Source organism: Coregonus lavaretus (genome assembly GCF_964263955.1).
Source record: "Coregonus lavaretus genome assembly, chromosome: 36".
Taxonomy (NCBI): Eukaryota; Metazoa; Chordata; class Actinopteri; order Salmoniformes; family Salmonidae; genus Coregonus; species Coregonus lavaretus.
The window spans coordinates 14,951,832-14,972,498 of record NC_140023.1 but is presented as its reverse complement, the minus strand read 5'-3'; the positions used below and the strand labels follow the sequence as shown (position 1 = coordinate 14,972,498).

At 44.6% G+C, this 20,667-nt stretch overlaps 2 protein-coding genes across 2 annotated transcripts; one reads left to right on the top strand and one right to left on the bottom strand.

Moving 5' to 3' along the window:
- Nucleotides 1-3,539: 3,539 nt before the first annotated feature.
- On the top strand, nt 3,540-5,392 carry LOC311110648 (dual specificity protein phosphatase 13A-like; the record flags this gene model as incomplete). The annotated part of the gene is made up of 3 exons (XM_084153189.1): nt 3,540-3,661; nt 4,142-4,359; nt 5,181-5,392. 3 exons carry the CDS (start codon nt 3,540-3,542, stop codon nt 5,390-5,392), a joined length of 552 nt encoding a protein of 183 aa, XP_084009315.1.
- Nucleotides 5,393-15,227: 9,835 nt separating this feature from the next.
- On the bottom strand, nt 15,228-16,911 carry LOC311110538 (uncharacterized protein; the record flags this gene model as incomplete). Its single annotated transcript, XM_084153048.1, has 1 exon — nt 15,228-16,911. One exon carries the CDS (start codon nt 16,909-16,911, stop codon nt 15,352-15,354), a length of 1,560 nt encoding a protein of 519 aa, XP_084009174.1. The 3' UTR covers nt 15,228-15,351.
- Between the last annotated feature and the right edge of the window lie 3,756 nt (nt 16,912-20,667).

The following is a 20,667-nucleotide window of genomic DNA, read 5'->3' as shown; positions in this document are numbered from 1 at the left end:
CTCGTGGTGAAGATGGCATTGGAGGAGTGGAGGCAGTGGCTGGAGGGGGAGGAACATCCATTCATTGTGTGGACAGACCACAAGAACTTGCAATATCTCCGCACCGCCAAGCGTCTCAATTCCAGGCAAGCTAAGTGGGCCCTGCTTTTCACCCCATTCAACTTCTCCCTCTCATACCGACCGGGATCCAAGAATGTCAAGCCAGATGTGCTGTCACAACGCTATAGCCCTACGGCTACACCCCCGGAATCCGAGACCATCCTTCCCACCTCGTACTTGGCGACGGCACTCAGTTGGGGAATAGGAAAGAAGGTCCGGGAGGTTTGTTCCTGACGCTGTCCACTCTTGATCTGGAGTGGGCCCACTCCTCCAGGCTTGCTTGCCGCCCTGCTCCCGTCGGACCCTGGACTTTGTTCGACAACGCTTTTGGTGGCCTATCATGGTTCCTGACGTCTCCGCGTTCGTCGCCGAGTGCACGATCTATGCGCAGAACAAGACTCCTCTCCCCAAGCTACCCTCCACCAAAGAGACGGCCCAGCTCATGGTGCAGCACGTCTTCCGGATCCATGGACTCCTAGTGGACATGGTCTCCGACCGGGGTCCTCAGTTCTCGTCTCGGTTCTGGAAGGCGTTCTGCACACTCATTGGGTCGTCGGCCAGCCTGTCCTCTGGTTTCCACCCTCAGTCCAACGGCCAGTTGGAGCGAGCCAACCAAGATCGGGAGACAACTCTGAGCTGCCTGGTCTCCGCCAACCCCACCACCTGGAGCCAGCAACTAGTGTGGGTCGAATACGCCCACAACACCATTCCCTGCTCTGCCACGTGTCTTTCGCCCTTTGAGTGTTCCCTGGGTTATCAGTCTCCACTCTTCCCGGAGCAAGAGGAAGAAGTCCAAACCAGATGGGATGGCGTATCGCTGCAGAATGCTGTGGTAGCCATGCTGGTTAAGTGTGCCTTGAATTCTAAATATATCCCAGACAGTGTCACCAGAAAATCACCCCCACACCATAACACCTCCTCCATGCTTTACGGTGGGAAATACACAAGCGGAGATCATCCGTTCACCCACACCCGTCTCACAAAGCCACGGCGGTCAGAACCAAAAATCTCAAATTTGGACTCCAGACCAAAGGACACATTTCCACCGGTCTAATGTCCATTGCTCGTGTTTCTTGGCCCAAGCAAGTCTCTTCTTCTTATTGGTGTCCTTTAGTAGTGGTTTCTTTGCAGCAATTCGACCATGAAAGCCTGATTCATACAGTCTCCTCTGAACAGTTGATGTTGAGATGTGTCTGTTACTTGAACTCTGTGAAGCATTTATTTGGGCTGCAATTTCTGAGGCTGGTAACTCTAATGAACGTATCCTGTGCAGCAGAGGTAACTCTGGGTCTTCCATTCCTGTGGCGGTCCTCATGAGAGCCAGTTTCATCATAGCACTTGAAGAAACATTAAAAGTTCTTGAAATTTTCCATATTGACTGACCTTCATGTCTTAAAGTAATGATGGACTGTCGTTTCTCTTTGCTTATTTGAGCTGTTCTTGCCATAATATGGACTTGGTCTTTTACCAAGTAGGGCTATCTTCTGTTTACCCCCCCTACCTTGTCACAACACAACTGTTTGGCTCAAACGCATTAAGAAGGAAACAAATTCCACAAATTAGTTTTTAAGAAGGCACAGCTGTTAATTGAAATGCATTCCAGGTGACTACCTCATGAAGCTGGTTGAGAGAATGCCAAGAGTGTGCAAAGATATTATCAAGGCAAAGGGTGGTTATTTGTTTAACACTTTTTTGGTTACTACATGATTCCATATGTGCTATTTCATAGTTTTGATGTCTTCACTATTATTCTACAATGTAGAAAATAGTAATAATGAAGAAAAACCATTGAATGAGTAGGTTTTCTAAAACTTTTGACCGGTAGTGTATATACTCATAGAACGCTGGTCACCTCACATTCTGTTTATATACTGTTGTTTACTCACTGTGTATGTATATACTGTATTCTCGACATAAGTAGCCTTGCATGAGCTTTGGCTTGAGCGAGCCGGAACATCTCATAGGGCAGGAGCCTATCTAATGTTTCTGTAGAGTGAGGCAGCTTGATGTACAAGTACACCCCCTGGACAGGACGCTAGTCTATCACAGGGCCTTACCCCCAATCTATCTCCTTAATTCTTAATCAGGTCCCATTTTTACATTCTTTGGTATGACTCTGTATTCTCAACATAGCTCATTCTAATATACCTACTACTGTACATACAATTTTCTTCCAAACTATATACTGTCTATACACACACCATGATTATGTCCCATGCTCACTCTAATATATCTACTCTGGATTGATAATTGGACTCGTTCACTAATTTCTTGATTTCTTGTTTCGATTTTTCATTATTTGAGTAATTGTATTGTATTTGCGAAACATTCTACTGCACTGTTGGAGCTAGTAACCCAAGCATTTTGCTGCACCTGCTATAACACCTGCAAATCTGTGTACTCGACCAATAAACTTTGATTTGATTTGACCACGTATGTTTGGATGTGGTGTGTGTGATGGTGTGTTGTTTGTCTCAGCTGGGCGATTCCTCGCCAGACGGAGTAGAACAGATTTCTGGTATCTCAGATTGTTCTGGCAATTCTCACATAGAAACTTCATTGGAAGGAAGGATGTTTGACAGGATTTTCTAATTTGTATCACAAACCTATTTTTGAGAAAACCATTATGAAATGGCAATTCTAGGCCCTTTTAGACCCAAAAAATATCTTTGGGTATTGCCTAGCTACATGATAGGAATGGACTGTGTATATGTGTGTATGTTTGTGTGTATGCGTGTGTGTGACTGATGTGTGACTGTGTATATGTTATTGTGTTCCCTAGGCAAGGTCGGCTGCGTTGGTCCTAGCCTTCCTCATGACCCATCATCATCATTCTCTCATGGCAGCCGTCCGTCTGGTGCAGCAGAAACGATGGGTCATCCCCAACAGAGGATTCCTAAAGCAGCTCATTAACCTGGACTACACTCTTCAGAAAGAGAGAAGGGATGGAATACACACACACACAAATTATAAACACGCATACACAGTACACACACACACACCTCCTTTCCCCTCCATTCCTCCCTCCCTCCATTCATCTGATGACCTGTGACATAATGCCTGTTACATGACTCTTTCTTTCCCTTTCTTTGTTAATCCATCTTTCTCCTATCTCCATTTCCATCCTTAATTTTTCTACCCCGTATTGTATCCTCTCTCTCTGATGAATATATATATATATAGAGAGAGAGAGAGAGAGAGAGAGAGAGAGAGAGTGAGGCAGACAGACAGAGAGAGAGAGAAAGAAACAGAGCGAAAGAAAGAACAGGCTGAACCCAGAGCTAAATCGGGGGACAACCAGTAGCCACCTGCTTATGTCCCTCACCCCCCCCCCCCCCCCCCCCCCACACACACACACCCTCGCCTGCTGGAGATGGTCACACAGGGCCAGAGGGCTACAGTAGTTGAGTCAGTCAAAGTGGTGCCACTGTGTAGGGAGAATGTCAAAGGGAGAGCAGCAAGACCTGGTGGCTATTAAAGAACTAGAGTCGATCCTGGAGTCCTGCAAGCTTGAACTGACACCACTAGATGAGGTCTGGCCTAATCTCTACATCGGAAACGTGTAAGTTTGTGTTTCTTATTTTTAGTTCTTTTTTTAAATTCCCTTACCCCTGCCCTTGGGTTGGATGGGTTTTAGATGGGTTTTAGAAATACGGTAATAGTGATAATACTAGATGAAATATGTTGGAACCCCCTATATAATCCTTTGGGTTCTATAGAAGTATGAGTAAGAGCTAAAAGGTAGAGGCTGGGGGTCAGGGGCTAGAATTCAGCATCTCAGGTTCCTATAGTGGGCTCTATTTCCCTATTGAACACTGCTGAACACTACTAAACCTTACTGAACACTGTTAAACACATACTGAACATGGAATCACTGAACATTGTTTAATTTTAAACTACTGCATTCATTTATCGCCTAAATCTTGTCTATATTATTCCAGGCTGTTCACTGATTAATCCGTTCTCTGCAGGTTATTTCTGGTCAAACAGTTATGCAATCTCACGTTTCACATTCACCCCCCCCCCCATACCTTTCCCTTAGGGCCATAGCTCAGAACAGAGGTGCATTGAAGAAGCTTGGTATCACACACATCCTGAACGCAGCTCACTTTAAGCAGGGTAGCATTGGTGACCAGGATTACTATGGAAACGCCTGTGTGTACTGTGGCTTCCCTACAGAAGACTCATCCCATTTTGACCTCAGCCAGTACTTTAAACCTGCAGCTGACTTCATACATAACGCCCTGAAGACTAAAGATGGTAGGGGCACTTTAATGCATGTGTTTACTGTATGTGTTTGTGTTTACTGTATGTGTTTACTGTGTCTATGTATTGTATGTGTTTACTGTGTTAATGTACTGTATGTGTTTACATTACTGAATGTGTTTATTTTTTTTACATTTTACATTTTAGTCATTTAGCAGACGCTCTTATCCAGAGCGACTTACAGTTAGTGAATACATATTTTTTTTATACTGGCCCCCCGTGGGAAGCGAACCCACAACCCTGGCATTGCAAACGCCATGCTCTATCAACTGAGCTACATCCCTGCCGGCCATTCCCTCCCCTACCCTGGACAACGCTGGGCCAATTGTGCGCCGCCCATGAGTCTCCCGGTCGCGGCCGGCTGTGACAGAGCCTGGATTCGAACCAGGATCTCTAGTGGCACAGTTAGCACTGCAATGCAGTGCCTTAGACCACTGCGCCACTCAGGAGCAGTGTACTGTATGTGTTTACATTACTGAATGTGTTTACTGTGTTTATGTACTGTATGTGTTTACATTACTGAATGTGTTTACTGTGTTTATGTACTGTATGTGTTTACATTACTGAATGTGTTTACTGTGTTTATGTACTGTATGTGTTTACATTACTGAATGTGTTTACTGTGTTTATGTACTGTATGTGTTTACATTACTGAATGTGTTTACTGTGTTTATGTACTGTATGTGTTTACATTACTGAATGTGCCTACTTCTTTACAGTTTATTTAAGACTCTCTAGGGACAGTTGAGTTCCTTCATCAAACTCTGCCTCTCCCTTCATTCCCTCTATTCCCACACTCTCTCTATCCTCTCCAGGGAAGGTGTTGGTGCATTGCATCATGGGTATAAGTCGTTCCGCCACGCTGGTGCTGACGTTCCTGATGATGCACTGTCGTCTGCCACTTCGCACCGCGCTCAAACATGTGACCCAGCGACGCGCCATCTACCCCAACAGACACTTCCTGTCACTACTGCTCACCCTCGACACACAGCTCACACGCAAGAGGAGACTATGTCCCCTTCTCTGACAGTCCTTCTCTCATCCCTATCTCCTCCCATCCCGCTCTCCTCTCACCTCATCCGTCTCTCCTCTTATCCATCTATCCATCTCACACACAATCCTTTATACTGGTTGAAAATATGTAGTTGTAGGACTTTTACAATAGGTACAAACTGGTATTAAATCACAGCATGTTGTATATACTGTAAATTACCATATCATGCGGTAGCAGGATTCCCTGGAGAGAATGTCAATGCTCAGTGTCTTTTAAAATCTAAAATATCAAAAGAATTTGAACTTTTCAACATTCCTGTGCTAGCCAGTGGTGATAGTTGAGCCTGCTGTGAGTTGTGCAGCTGAGCATTGTCTCCTGGGAATCTATACATTGAAACACTAATAATGAGATTACAAAATTAAAAAGGTATTTTTGTTCCAGTTTGGTGTCTGTTGTATTACTTTCAGTCTACTACTACTATATTATGAACTATAACTCCTCTACATTATGAATAGTGTCAGCTGTCCAGTAAATTCTGGAGGATGTTTTCGTCACTGGTGAGGAGGTTTAGAATTACAGAGGGTTAAAAATGGAAAATAACTGCAGGTGTGTGTGTGTGTGTGTGTGTGTGTGTGTGGGAAGACGAGCAGACACAGTGAGAGGAGGAACTGTGCTGCCTGTTAAAAGTAAGTTGACTTGGATTTGAGGGGAAAGACGTTTTATTTGAGATTGTTGAGCTGACTAGACTGTTTTCTGCTCTGCTTTGGTTTAGCTGTCACTGTAACCCACCTCCTCCTCAGACTGTCAGCATGTCTCTGAGGGAGCGGTGATGTAAGCCTCCGTATGTCTGAGCTGCTGGAGTTCCTGCTAGCCAACCGACGGCCCACCGGCCACCTCAACCAAGTCGGGCCCAACCTCTACATCGACATCCAGTAGTTACACACACACACACACACACACACACACACACACACACACACACACACACACACACACACACACACACACACACACACACACACACACACACACACACACACACACACACACACACACACACACACACACACACACACACACACACACACACATACACACAAGCACACGCACGCACACACTGGTCACTGCCCCTGCAGCGGTCTGTCAGCCAACCAAGAGGACACACTCCATCTGTCAGAGCTGTGTCAGATCTTGTGGACCAATAGGCAGCCTGTAGGACCTAGTCTGGCCCAACCTCTACATCGGAGTGAGTATGTTGTGTGTGTGTGTGTGTGTGTGTGTGTGTGTGTGTGTGTGTGTGTGTGTGTGTAGAATGATAGTTTATAGAACAGTATGTAATATGCAGGGATGTGGCTCGTGATAAAGCCCTACTGTCATCTCTGTGTATCACCCACATCGTAAATACAACGGACGGCTGTCACCGGATCAGCACTGGCTCAGGTTACTATAGCGACCTGCCGGTGGAGTACTATGGTGTGGTGGAGGCTCCAGATGATACAGAGTTTAACCTTTATCCTCACTTCAACCCCACCGCAGATTTCATTTATACCACCCTGAAGCAAGACGGTGAGTGTAGTCACAAACACACAAATACAGTGAGGGAAAAAAGTATTTGATCCCCTGCTGATTTTGTACGTTTGCCCACTGACAAAGACATGATCAGTCTATAATTTTAATGGTAGATTTATTTGAACAGTGAGAGACAGAATAACAACAAAAAATACAGAAAGACGCATGTCAAAAATGTTATAAATTGATTTGCATTTTAATGAGGGAAATAAGTATTTGACCCCTCTGCAAAACATGACTTAGTACTTGGTGGCAAAACCCTTGTTGGCAATCTCAGAGGTCAGACGTTTCTTGTAGTTGGCCACCAGGTTTGCACACATCTCAGGAGGGATTTTGTTCCACTCCTCTTTGCAGATCTTCTCCAAGTCATTAAGGTTTCGAGGCTGACGTTTGGCAACTCGAACCTTCAGCTCCCTCCACAGATTTTCTATGGGATTAAGGTCTGGAGACTGGCTAGGCCACTCCAGGACCTCAATGTGCTTCTTCTTGAGCCACTCCTTTGTTGCCTTGGCCGTGTGTTTTGGGTCATTGTCATGCTGGAATACCCATCCACGACCCATTTTCAATGCCCTGGCTGAGGGAAGGAGGTTCTTACCCAAGATTTGACGGTACATGGCCCCGTCCATCGTCCCTTTGATGTGGTGAAGTTGTCCTGTCCCCTTAGCAGAAAAACACCCCCAAAGCATAATATTTCCACCTCCATGTTTGACGGTGGGGATGGTGTTCTTGGGGTCATAGGCAGCATTCCTCCTCCTCCAAACACAGCGAGTTGAGTTGATGCCAAAGAGCTCGATTTTGGTCTCATCTGACCACAACACTTTCACCCAGTTCTCCTCTGACTCATTCAGATGTTCATTGGCAAACTTCAGACGGCCCTGTATATGTGCTTTCTTGAGCAGGGGGACCTTGCGGGCGCTGCAGGATTTCAGTCCTGTGGTAGTGTGTTACCAATTGTTTTCTTGGTGACTATAATAATAATATAATATGCCATTTAGCAGACGCTTTTATCCAAAGCGACTTACAGTCATGCGTGCATACATTTTTTTTTTTTTGTGTATGGGTGGTCCCGGGGATCGAACCCACTACCTTGGCGTTACAAGCGCCGTGCTCTACCAGCTGAGCTACAGAGGACCAGCTGCCTTGAGATCATTGACAAGATCCTCCCATGTAGTTCTGGGCTGATTCCTCACCGTTCTCATGATCATTGCAACTCCACGAGGTGAGATCTTGCATGGAGCCCCAGGCCGAGGGAGATTGACAGTTTTTTTGTGTTTCTTCCATTTGCGAATAGTCGCACCAACTGTTGTCACCTTCTCACCAAGCTGCTTGGCAATGGTCTTGTAGCCCATTCCAGCCTTGTGTAGGTCTACAATCTTGTCCCTGACATCCTTGGAGAGCTCTTTGATCTTGGCCATGGTGGAGAGTTTGGAATCTGATTGATTGATTGCTTCTGTGGACAGGTGTCTTTTATACAGGTAACAAACTGAGATTAGGAGCACTCCCTTTAAGAGTGTGCTCCTAATCTCAGCTCGTTACCTGTATAAAAGACACCTGGGAGCCAGAAATCTTTCTGATTGAGAGGGGGTCAAATACTTATTTCCCTCATTAAAATGCAAATCAATTTGTAACATTTTTGCCATGCGTTTTTCTGGATTTTGTTGTTGTTATTCTGTCTCTCACTGTTCAAATAAACCTACCATTAAAATTATAGACTGATAATTTCTTTGTCAGTGGGCAAACCGCTCTGAAACAAGATGGTTATTAAGGTATAATACTTTGTATGTCCTGCAGTCAAGGTGTTTGTCCACTGTGCTATGGGCATCAGCCGCCGTGGCATTCTGGCGTATCTGATGATATACGAGAGCTTTTCTCTGGTGGGTGCCATAATGGCCGTCCATCTGAACAGATCCATCGGACCAAGCTTCCTGGACCAACTCATTCAACTGGACCTCCTCCTCAGAGAGCAGAGGACACACACGCGCACACACACGCGCACAAACACACACACACCATGCAGTTTCATTTAAAGGGGCAATCTTCGATTGGTACGTAATTTTTTTCTTTTTTTAAATTACTGATACAGTTGAAGTCGGAAGTTTACATACACCTTAGCCAAATACATTTCAACTCAGTTTTTCACAATTCCTGACATTTAATCAAATGGGTCTTCCAAATGGACAATGACTCCAAGCATACTTCCAAAGTTGTGGCAAAATGGCTTAAGGACAACAAAGTCAAGGTATTGGAGTGGCCATCACAAAGCCCTGACCTCAATCCTATAGAACATTTGTGGGCAGAACTGAAAAAGCGTGTGCGAGCAAGGAGGCCTAAAAACCTGACTCAGTTACACCAGCTCTATCAGGAGGAATGGGCCAAAATTCACCCAACTTATTTTGGGAAGCTTGTGGAAGGCTACCCGAAACGTTTGACCCAAGTTAAAGAATTTAAAGACAATGCTACCAAATACTAATTGAGTGAATGTAAACTTCTGACCACTGGGAATGTGATGAAAGAAATAAAAGCTTAAATAAATCATTCTCTCTACTATTATTCTGACATTTCACATTCTTAAAATAAAGTGGTGATCCTAACTGATTTTTACTAGGATTAAATGTCAGTAATTGTGAAAAACTGAGTTTAAATGTATTTGGCTAAGGTGTATGTAAACTTCCGACTTCAACTGTATACCCATTGATTCTTAAGGAAAATAACTAATAAATGCCTCATGAGCTTAGTTCAACTATTGCGCGCCATCAGAACCTAAAATATAAGCTTGTTTTACTCCCTTGATTCTAAACAAACACTGTATAGCCTCAGAACATGGTTAAAACTATAATTTTGACATCATGCATGGTCAATGGTTTCATTTATCAAACTCTCAATTGCAGATTTAGATTAGATTTATGATGGCGCCGGAGGAGATGGTTGCCGTTTTATGGCCCTCTAACCAATTGTGCTATTATGTGTGTTTTTTTGCGTTATTTGTAATTTATTCTGTACATAATGTTTCTGCCACCGTCTCTTATGACCAAAAAGAGCTTCTGGATATCTGGACAGCGATTACTCACCTCGTATTGGACTAAGATTTTTCTTGAACGAGTCGGACGTGAAGGATATTCTACAGACACCCGACAAGGCCCAAATCCCTGTCATTCGCATGAGAAAGAGACAGAGATATTGTGGACGTAGGTCGGGGTGCCTTGTAAGGATCCGACGGCGAGCGAGTAAACTGCCTCTTCCATCAATCCTATTAGCCAACTTACAATCATTTGAAAACAAAATGGACGACCTAAGATCAAGGATATCTTACCAACGGGACATTAAAAACGGTAATATCTAATGTTTCACGAGTCGTGGCTGAACGACGACATGAATAACATACAGCTGGCGGGATATACGCTACATCGGCAGGATAGAACAGATGACTCCGTTAAGACAAGGGGTGGCGGTCAGTGTATATTTGTAAACAACAGCTGGTGCATAAAATCTAATACTAAGGTCTCAAGGTTTTGCTCGCCTGAGGTAGAGTATCTCATGATAAGCTCTAGACCACACCATTTACCATGAGAGTTTTCATCTATATTTTTCGTAGCTGTCTATTTAACACCACAAACTGATGCTGGCACTAAGATCGCGCTCAATGAGCTGTATAAGGCCATAAGCAAACAGGAAAATGTTTATCCAGATGCAGCGTTCCTAGTGGCCGGGGACTTTAATGCAGGGAAACGTTCTACCTAATTTCTACCAGCATGTTAAATGTGCAACCAGAGGAAAAAAAACTCTAGACCACCTCTACTCCACACACAGAGACGCGTACAAAGCTCTCCCTCGCCCTCCATTTTGCAAATCTGACCATAATTATATCCTCCTGATTCCTGCATATAAGCAAAAACTAAAGCAGGAAGCTCCAGTGACTCGGTTAATAAGGAAGTGGTCAGATGAAGCAGATGCTAAGCTACAGGACTGTTTTGCTAGCACAGACTGGAATATGTTCCGGGATTCTTCCGATGGTATTGAGGAGTACACCACATCAGTCACTGGCTTCATCAATAAGTGCATTGATGACGTCATCCCCACAGTGACCGTACGTACATACCCCAACCAGAAGCCATGGATTACAGGCAACGTCCGCACTGAGCTAAATGGTAGAGCTGCCGCTTTCAAGGAGCGGGACTCTAACTCAGATGCTTATAAGAAATCCCGCTATGCCCTCCAACGAACCATCAAACAGGCAAAGAGTCAATACAGGACTAAGATTGAATCGTGCTACACCAGCTCCGACGCTCGTCGGATGTGGCAGGGCTTGCAAACTATTACAGACTACAAAGGGAAGCACAGCCGTGAGCTGCCCAATCACACAAGCCTACCAGACAAGCTAAATCACTTCTATGCTCGCTTCAAGGCAAGCAACACTGAAGCATGCATGAGAGCATCAGCTGTTCCAGATGACTATGTGATCACGCTCTCTGTAGCCGATGTGAGTAAGACTTTTAAACAGGTCAACATTCACAAGGCCGCAGGGCCAGACGGATTACCAGGACGTGTACTCTGAGCATGCGCTGACCAACTGGCAAGTGTCTTCACTGACATTTTCAACATGTCCCTGACTGAGTCTGTAATACCAACATGTTTCACGCAGACCACCATAGTCCCTGTGCCCACAAACACTAAGATAACCTGCCTAAATAACTACTGACCCGTAGCACTCACGTCTGTAGCCATGAAGTACTTTGAAAGGCTGGTCATGGCTCACATCAACACCATTATCCCAGAAACTCTAGACCCACTCCAATTTACATACTGCCCCAACAGATCCACAGATTATGCAATCTCTATTGCACTCCACACTGCCCTTTCCCACCTGGACAAGAGGAACACCTACGTGAGAATGCTATTCATTAACTACAGCTCAGCGTTCAACACCATGGTGCCCTCAAAGCTCATCAATAAGCTAAGGACCCTGGGACTAAACACCTCCCTCTGCAACTGGATCCTGGACTTCCTGAAATGCCGCCCCCAGGTGGTAAGGGTAGGTAACAACACATTTGCCATGCTTATCCTCAACACGAAGGCCCCTCAGGGGTGCGTGCTCAGTCCCCTCCTCTACTCCCTGTTCACCCATGACTGCATGGCCAGGCACAACTCCAACACCCTCATTAAGTTTGCCGACAACACAATGGTGGTAGGCCTGATCACCGACAACGATGAGACAGCATATAGGGAGGAGGTCAGAGACCTGGCCATGTGGTGCCAGGATAACAACCTCTCCCTCAACGTGATCAAGACAAAGGAGATGATTGTGGACTACAGGGAAAAAAGAGGTCTAAGCACACCCCCATTCTCATCGACTGAATGTAGTGTAGGCTGTAGTGGAACAGGTTGAGAGCTTCAAGTTCCTTGGTGTCCACATCACGAACAAGCTATCATGGTCCAAACACACCAAGACAGTCGTGAAGAGGGCATGACAAAGCCTATTCCCCGTCAGGAGACTGAAAAGTTTTGGCATGGGTCCTCAGATCCTCAAAAAGTTATACAGCTGCACCATCGAGAGCATCCTGACTGGTTGCATCACCGCCTGGTATGGCAACTGCTTGGCCTCCGTCTGCAAGGCACCACAGAGGGTAGTGCGTACGGCCCAGTACATCTCTGGGGCCAAGCTTCCTGCCATCCAGGACCTCTATACCAGGCGGTGTCAGAGGAAGGCCCTAAAAATTGTCAAAGACTCCAGCCACCCTAGTCATAGACTGTTCTCTCTGCTACCTTACGGCATACGGTACCGGAGCGCCAAGTCTAGGTCCAAAATGCTTCTTAACAGCTTCTACCCCAAAGCCATAACACTCCTGAACAGCTAATCATGGCTACCCGGACTATTTACATTGTCCCCCCCACCCCACCCCACCCCCTCTTTTACACTGCTGCTACTCTGTTTATTATCTATTCATAGTCACTTTAATGTACAAATTACCTCAATTATCACGACTAACCGGTGCCCCCGCACATTGACTCTGTACCGGTACCCCCTGTATATTGCCTCCCTACTGTTATTTTATTTTACTGCTGGTCTTTAATTATTTTTTATTTTACATTTTTTACTTATCTATTTTTTACTTAACACTTTTTTTCTATTTTTTCTTAAAACTGCGTTGTTGGTTAAGGGCTTTTCAGTAAGCATTTCACTGTAAGGTTTACACCTGTTGGATTCGGCGCATGTGGCAAATAAAATGTGATTTGGTTTGATTTGAGATTGAACCTTCCATAGTATATGTGAATTATCCACTCCAGTGACATTGTTTCTGATAGCTTTACAGCAAGGTAGACAATGAGAAAAAAACATATTTTTATTTGTAATGACTGCATTAGTGTTACACTCTAAATACCTGACATTAGTGTTACCAGAGGTTAGTTTAGCCTCAGTAATACAGAGGGGGAAAACACAGTTTCCTAGATGCCACCACCACAACTTCATCTAAGATACTTTATTGATGATATCAACAGTAGCCTAGAACACATTATCTGAGACATACTGTATATTGACCATTCATTTGTGGTATTACTGGTTTGCCAAGTTACAAATCGACTTACATTGGACATAACCATCAATACAGGTGAGTGTTTTAAAGACTTGATAACAGCAGTAATATTCTACTGATAAGGACTTCTATTAACCTGCCATCTGGTCTCACGTCCTCCATTAGAACCCCAACAATACTGAACAACCTGTGCTGTGACCTGAAATGGCAACTTTGTGATTATTACTAAAGTATGATAAATGAAGTGTATCCAAATTATTCTGTAAAGAACAAAAGAGCCCTTTAATGCGAAGCTTGGTCATTATTTAATACACAATAATAACTTTCTTCAACATTATACAACTGATATCATGATTAAACAGTTCGTCCTGCATTGTAGCAACAGTAAAAAGCAACTTTAAATCAGGTTATAACACCTTTTGTGTTTGTTGTGATTGGTCAAAATCTCTTGGAAATGCAATATGTTGTAAATTACATACTTGACAGGTTTATCAAACTAACCGGCTAGTTGTAACTAATCTATTTTACAATACCAATGCAGTACATTGCTATGGCACAGTAAATTGATAAGATACTGTTACAGTGGTGATGGAATTCAGACTCAGAGTAGAGGTGTGGGTCTATTCAGTGATTGTAATTTGATTAACAGCATGACTGTTGACTGGTTAATAGTTAACCTTTAACCCTCTGGTTAGATATATTACTAAAATAATTCTTAGGCTGTGGTTTTGAGTCCACAAGACAATCATCACGCAGAACATATACATGAAAGCACGTGTCAAACTCATTCCACGGAGGGCTGAGTGTCTGCGGGTTTTTGATCCTCCCTTGTACTTGATTGTTTAATTAAGGCCACTGATTATAAGGAACTTCCCTCACCTGGTTGTCTAGGTCTTAATTGACAGGAAAAACCAACAACCAGCAGACACCCTCCATGGAATGAGTTTGACACCCCTGCATTAAAGGGTAAAATGCAATAAATCTTTATATAAGAGAAGTTGAAATATGGAAAGAAAAATGTATTCACAAATAGGCCATTTCGCCTATTGTTATGTGCATTAATATATTGTATGATGTGATGAGATGTTTGCGTTCTTGATAAACATTCTCCAGTCTGTTAACCCCTTCTCTATCTCACGGTTTTCTCCTCTGCATCACAGTGTTGTATGAATCATCTGAGATCACAGACTTTGAGGTCAGTTGAAGTTTTGCTTTATGGCAGTCTAATGAAGTACTGTCAATTCAGGATTGTGATAACTTTTCTAGATTTTCTATGTGAATATGGGGCTGTAGAAATGATTGTGAAAAGAAGGGTGTACATTTCTGTTGGCCCTATCATGTGCTAAATGATATACAGTATACTGTATGCTTCAAACATTCACACTGAATTTGATTAAATCATAGCATCAGAAATGAGAGGAAGATTGACACATATTTCTAGCCATAGTGATTAGAAGTCTGTAGTGTATTGGTGCTTTATTTTCCTACACTGTGTTGTTTATACCTTTTAGCATGTCCATTTACAGAAAACCCTTGTTCAGATTGAGTTATTCCCCTCAGTAAATAAATAATTCCTAAATGATATAGAAATCATTATATCACTTTGTTTGACTGTTATGGCAGCACGCTGTTCTATCACTTGGCATCTATGGTGATGATGAAGGTACCGTTACCAATGAAATCCATCCAAATATAACCTTTCACTGTCTTTCCATTCACCTCTTTTATCAATATGATGGTAGGTTCTTGTACACATGCCATGATTCTGACTGACACACAGATTCTCTTCATCCAGACTGGTCACACTATCTCTGGTGTATTGGAGTCACATTTGATAAAGTAATAAAGCAGAAGCCATCTTGACCACGAAATGCAGTGTTCAGGTTTTCCCCCTCATTCCACGGCCGTGCTGGAGCGTGTGCAGCAGGCTGGGGTCCTGATATAGCCTAACACCCCGCTCCTCTTCCTCCTGCCACCGGCACAACTGCTGCTCTTCCTGGATGTGGCCGTATCCTGGCGGGACAGCTTGGCAGCGCGGCCAGCAGTCTCCTTGATCTGCAGCTCCAGGTGCTTTTGGATGGCCAGGCCCAGCTCCTCAGGGTCCACAGAAGCCCCGTACACCTCCCACGTCATCCCCTCCGCATCCCACTTCACCTCCTTCACTGGGGGCTTCTGGGACGTGTCCGTCTCATTCCCGTTCTCGTTCTTGTTCCCATTCCTGTTCACGTTCTCCTCCACCAGGCAGACCTGGGGGAACACGTGGGCCGGACACGTCTCGTGGACTTGGCCCGTCTGCACCGCCACGTCCCTGAGCTCCCTGTGGGACATCATGGTCCCTGTGTCCCTGGTGGCTCTATTGTTGCTGCTAATACAGCTATACTCCTGAATGTACTGCTGCAGGGCTCCACTAGGGGGCAGAGTGTTGGCCCAGGAGCAGTTGAGGTTGCAACTGAGGTTGCAGCATTGCTGCAGGCGCTTGGCATCCAGCCCCGTCTCGCTGACGGAGGACATGAGGCGAGGGAAGGAGAGGAGGGTAGGCGCTGGGTGAGGCGGCAGCACCCTCTGGTCCCTGAACTCAGCTTCTGTGCCCGGAAGGCGTGGCAGCAGCTGGGCAGGGTTGGGGATGGGTTGGGGGTGGCAGTATGCCGCAAACGTGTCCTCCAACGTCCCGTGGTGGTGGGCGAAAGTGCAGTAGCAGATGGCCTCCTCACATGAATGTGGGCATTGGGTCTCAACGCCGACCTCAGCGGCTGTGTTAGAGGGGCTAGGGGCACCGACCCTGACACACCCGGCCTGAGGCTGCTGTGTGGGTCTGCCTCCCCCGCCGTTTCCCTGTCTGCAGGCAGTGGTGTTGGTTGTGGTTGTGTTGCAGTGCTGGAGCTGCATGGGCTGCTTGCAGGCTAAGGTGGAAAGGTAGTCTCTCCTTGGGCACGAAGGGCAGCTGGTCTCACTGTGAGGTTGGGGGGCAGGGACCTCCCTGAGCATGTGGAGGGTATCTGAGTGACTCCTCTGGACAGGCAGCCTGGACAGATCCAGTCCTCCCAGGTATCTCTGTGATGATGATGAGGGGTGGGGCGCCTGGCTCTCTCCGAAGGCTGATAACACGCTCCCGCTGGCTTGATGACCATGATTGGTGATGCCCTCCTTGTGGTGATGGGCTGTGTGAGGGCAGACAGCATTCCTGGTGTCCACACAGTCAGGTGTGTGTGGTTGGATGGTGTGCTGGACGGCCTGAGAAGGCCCCTGTCTGCCTGTTTCTCTGTCTCTATGAGAGCATGGAGCCGTATCCTCATTGGAGCTCTTCCTGAGTTCCTCCTGCCTCAGAGGACCTGTCAGCCCATCTGTGGAACTCTTCGAGAGAGGTAGGAGGGGGTCGGTGCAGAGGGAAGAGTCAGGGGAAACACTGCCCCCTGGTGGGTATAACACTGACACGGGATGCCCACTCTCTGCCATGGGAAAGCTCTGGAACACAATGGAAACAGATAGAGCATCAACAATATGGCTCAGGGACATAAGCTCTTATTTATGTCAAGGGGAGCTTACACAGTGTATGCATGAGGACTCCCTGATGAAACCAGTCATCTGGTACTATGCTAATTGATTCGTTATGAGATGACTCATCGTCCTACTGGGAGCTAGTCTACTGTAACGCCAGACTTGACAGCTAGAATTTCAGTGTTTTTTAAATAATTGAAGTCGAGTCTAGCCCCAAGTGTTTTCACAGTGTTAGTGTAGTGGTTTTGTTGATTTGCAAGAGAGACACAACCATTTGGTCTCTGCAGCTCAAACTAAAAAAGGAAAATTCCACCCAAAAAATATATTTTGGTATTTGTTTCATTAGTTAATTGTTGATATAGTCCCAAAATGTTTAGCATGTCAGCAATCAAGTTTTCAAGATATATAGCCTTCAAAATACAGAAATATATTAGGACTTTTACTGAGAGCTACCCGGGGGAAGATACCTGATCCGCGAACCTCTGAGGGACATGTCTTCTGAATTTCAGTAAGTGAATTTAAATGAATATGTATAAAAAAATGAAAAAAAATGATAAAAAATTAAATTAAAGCGAGTATCGCATAAAAAGTTACCCATAGTCTTATAGAGAGAAGACTATTCACTAGTTTTAGGAGAAAACTAGAGCGAGGCGTAACGGTACCATGGAAAGCCCCGCTGACAGCTGTCTGTAGGCATTTATAAGAGAAATATCTACGTGGTCTGCAGCCACTACAAAATAACAGAAGGTATTTTTGAATAAGAGGTGTTATTATATATGTATAGCAAGTAGCGGCAAGAGAACCGTTGACGATACATATGGTGCATAGCAAGTAATGACAAGAGAATTGTTGACGATGCACATGGGTTAATGAGGAGATTACCAAGTACGTTTGGGAATAGTACTAAGTGAATGTGGATGTGTTGTGTGATTGTGAGATATGACATATTAAGCTGATTGAAATGTGATAATAAGATTGATTGAAATCTGTATATTAAGCTGATTGGATAATAAGATTAATTGAAATGTGTATATTAAGCTGATTGTAATTTGGATAATAAGAGAATGAAATTTAGCTATAAATTATTGAGTGAATGAGAGCTGTCAGGGGACTAGCTCACGTGTGAAAGAGGTGAATGAATGCTCCAACCAGTTCTGTGAGCTGAGTTTTTCGATCTGTAATGTTATCTAGGGTCCTGTCCAACACTGCCGTTGGGTCTACTGTTAGAGGATAACATGTCTCGGAAATCTTATACGTAACATGTCTCAGAGGACAACATGTCTCGTTAGTAACGAGGATAACATGTCTCGTTAATGTCGAGGATAACGTCTCATTGGTAACGAGGATAACATGTCTCTGAGGTTAACATTACTTTAGATTACATGAGGATAACATGTCTCATCTATAGAGTTTGATGTATAACGTTATTATGTGCATGGAGTTATGAAAGAAGAGTACTATTCCAAATATGCTGTTAAATAGGACTAGTGTAGATATCTAAATACCGGTTAAATAGAACACCAGCGAATGAAGCAGTGTGCTTGTGACAGTTAAGGCAAGATATGAGAGTATTGTGTGCTTGACTAATTTACTGAACAGGAGATTATCTCCAGCGTGAAAGCTGTGTGGTTGTAAAAGTAAGTGTTAATTTGAGGAACATTCTTAGAAGATTTTAGATTTTTTTTAAACACTTTAAATATGGGTAAAAAAATAGTAAGAGCAGGAGGGACAATCCGAACTAGGAACCAAGGGGGCTGTGTAAAATAATGGCTAATAAATTTGGTAGGGGGGTACTGAACCAAACAGAAGATTGGACAACATGGACAGATGGAGATTTCCCAGCTGACGGGACACTGAGCACTGATAAACTGGAGTCCATGAGAAGCCAACTTGAGAGAAAAGAGAGACAGAACAATAAAGTGAAAGTGAAGTGGGACGATTTCAGAAAATGGGAGAGGGAAGCAGAAAAAGCAAAAGATAAAGCTGTAAGAGGACTGATGGTGAAACAACAGGAATGGAAGAGAGAGAGAGTGAAGAAGAAGCACTAGAGGACCTCAGAAGAGAACTGGAGAAATGTAAGAGACAAAAGGAGAAGAGAGAAGGTAGAAATACTAGATGCAAATTAAGGAGCAAGACTCCCGAGTGGGGCAGTGGTCTAAGGCACTGCATCGCAGTGCTAGCTGTGCCACTAGAGATCCTGGTTCAAATCCAGGCTCTGTCGTAGCTGGCTGCGACCGGGAGACCCATGGGGTGGCGCACAATTGGCCCAGGGTAGGGGAGGGAATGGCCGGCAGGGATGTAGCTCAGTTGGTAGAGCATGGCGTTTGCAACGCCAGGGTTGTGAGTTCGATTCCCATGGGGGGCCAGTATGAAAAAAAAAAAAAAAATGTATGCACTCACTAACTGTAAGTCGCTCTGGATAAGAGCGTCTGCTAAATGACTAAAATGTAAGCAGCAGGAAGAATGTCAGTAAATAAGTTTTAGTTTTAGTAAACAACCACAAAATTCAATTTTTGGTGGACACTGGGGCCGTGGTCTCAGTGTTAAAAACATCTGCCCTATCTGTTCTCCCCTCAAGGAAAACAATGCGCACAGTTGGAGCGTCTGCAATTCACTCTGAAGAATGTTTGACCTTTCCCCTAGATGTGGTGTGGGGTGAGGGAAAATGGTAACACAGATTCCTATATTTACAGTGGGGGAAAAAAGTATTTAGTCAGCCACCAATTGTGCAAGTTCTCCCACTTAAAAAGATGAGAGAGGCCTGTAATTTTCATCATAGGGACACGTCAACTATGACAGACAAATTGAGAAAAAAAATTCAGAAAATCACATTGTAGGATTTTTAATGAATTTATTTGCAAATTATGGTGGAAAATAAGTATTTGGTCACCTACAAACAAGCAAGATTTCTGGCTCTCACAGACCTGTAACTTCTTATTAAAGAGGCTCCTCTGTCCTCCACTCTTTACCTGTATTAATGGCACCTGTTTGAACTTGTTATCAGTATAAAAGACACCTGTCCACAACCTCAAACAGTCACACTCCAAACTCCACTATGGCCAAGACCAAAGAGCTGTCAAAGGACACCAGAAACAAAATTGTAGACCTGCACCAGGCTGGGAAGACTGAATCTGCAATAGGTAAGCAGCTTGGTTTGAAGAAATCAACTGTGGGAGCAATTATTAGGAAATGGAAGACATACAAGACCACTGATAATCTCCCTCGATCTGGGGCTCCACGCAAGATCTCACCCCGTGGGGTCAAAATGATCACAAGAACGGTGAGCAAAAATCCCAGAACCACACGGGGGGACCTAGTGAATGACCTGCAGAGAGCTGGGACCAAAGTAACAAAGCCTACCATCAGTAACACACTACGCCGCCAGGGACTCAAATCCTGCAGTGCCAGACGTGTCCCCCTGCTTAAGCCAGTACATGTCCAGGCCCGTCTGAAGTTTGCTAGAGTGCATTTGGATGATCCAGAAGAGGATTGGGAGAATGTCATATGGTCAGATGAAACCAAAATAGAACTTTTTGGTAAAAACTCAACTCGTCGTGTTTGGAGGACAAAGAATGCTGAGTTGCATCCAAAGAACACCATACCTACTGTGAAGCATGGGGGTGGAAACATCATGCTTTGGGGCTGTTTTTCTGCAAAGGGACCAGGACGACTGATCCGTGTAAAGGAAAGAATGAATGGGGCCATGTATCGTGA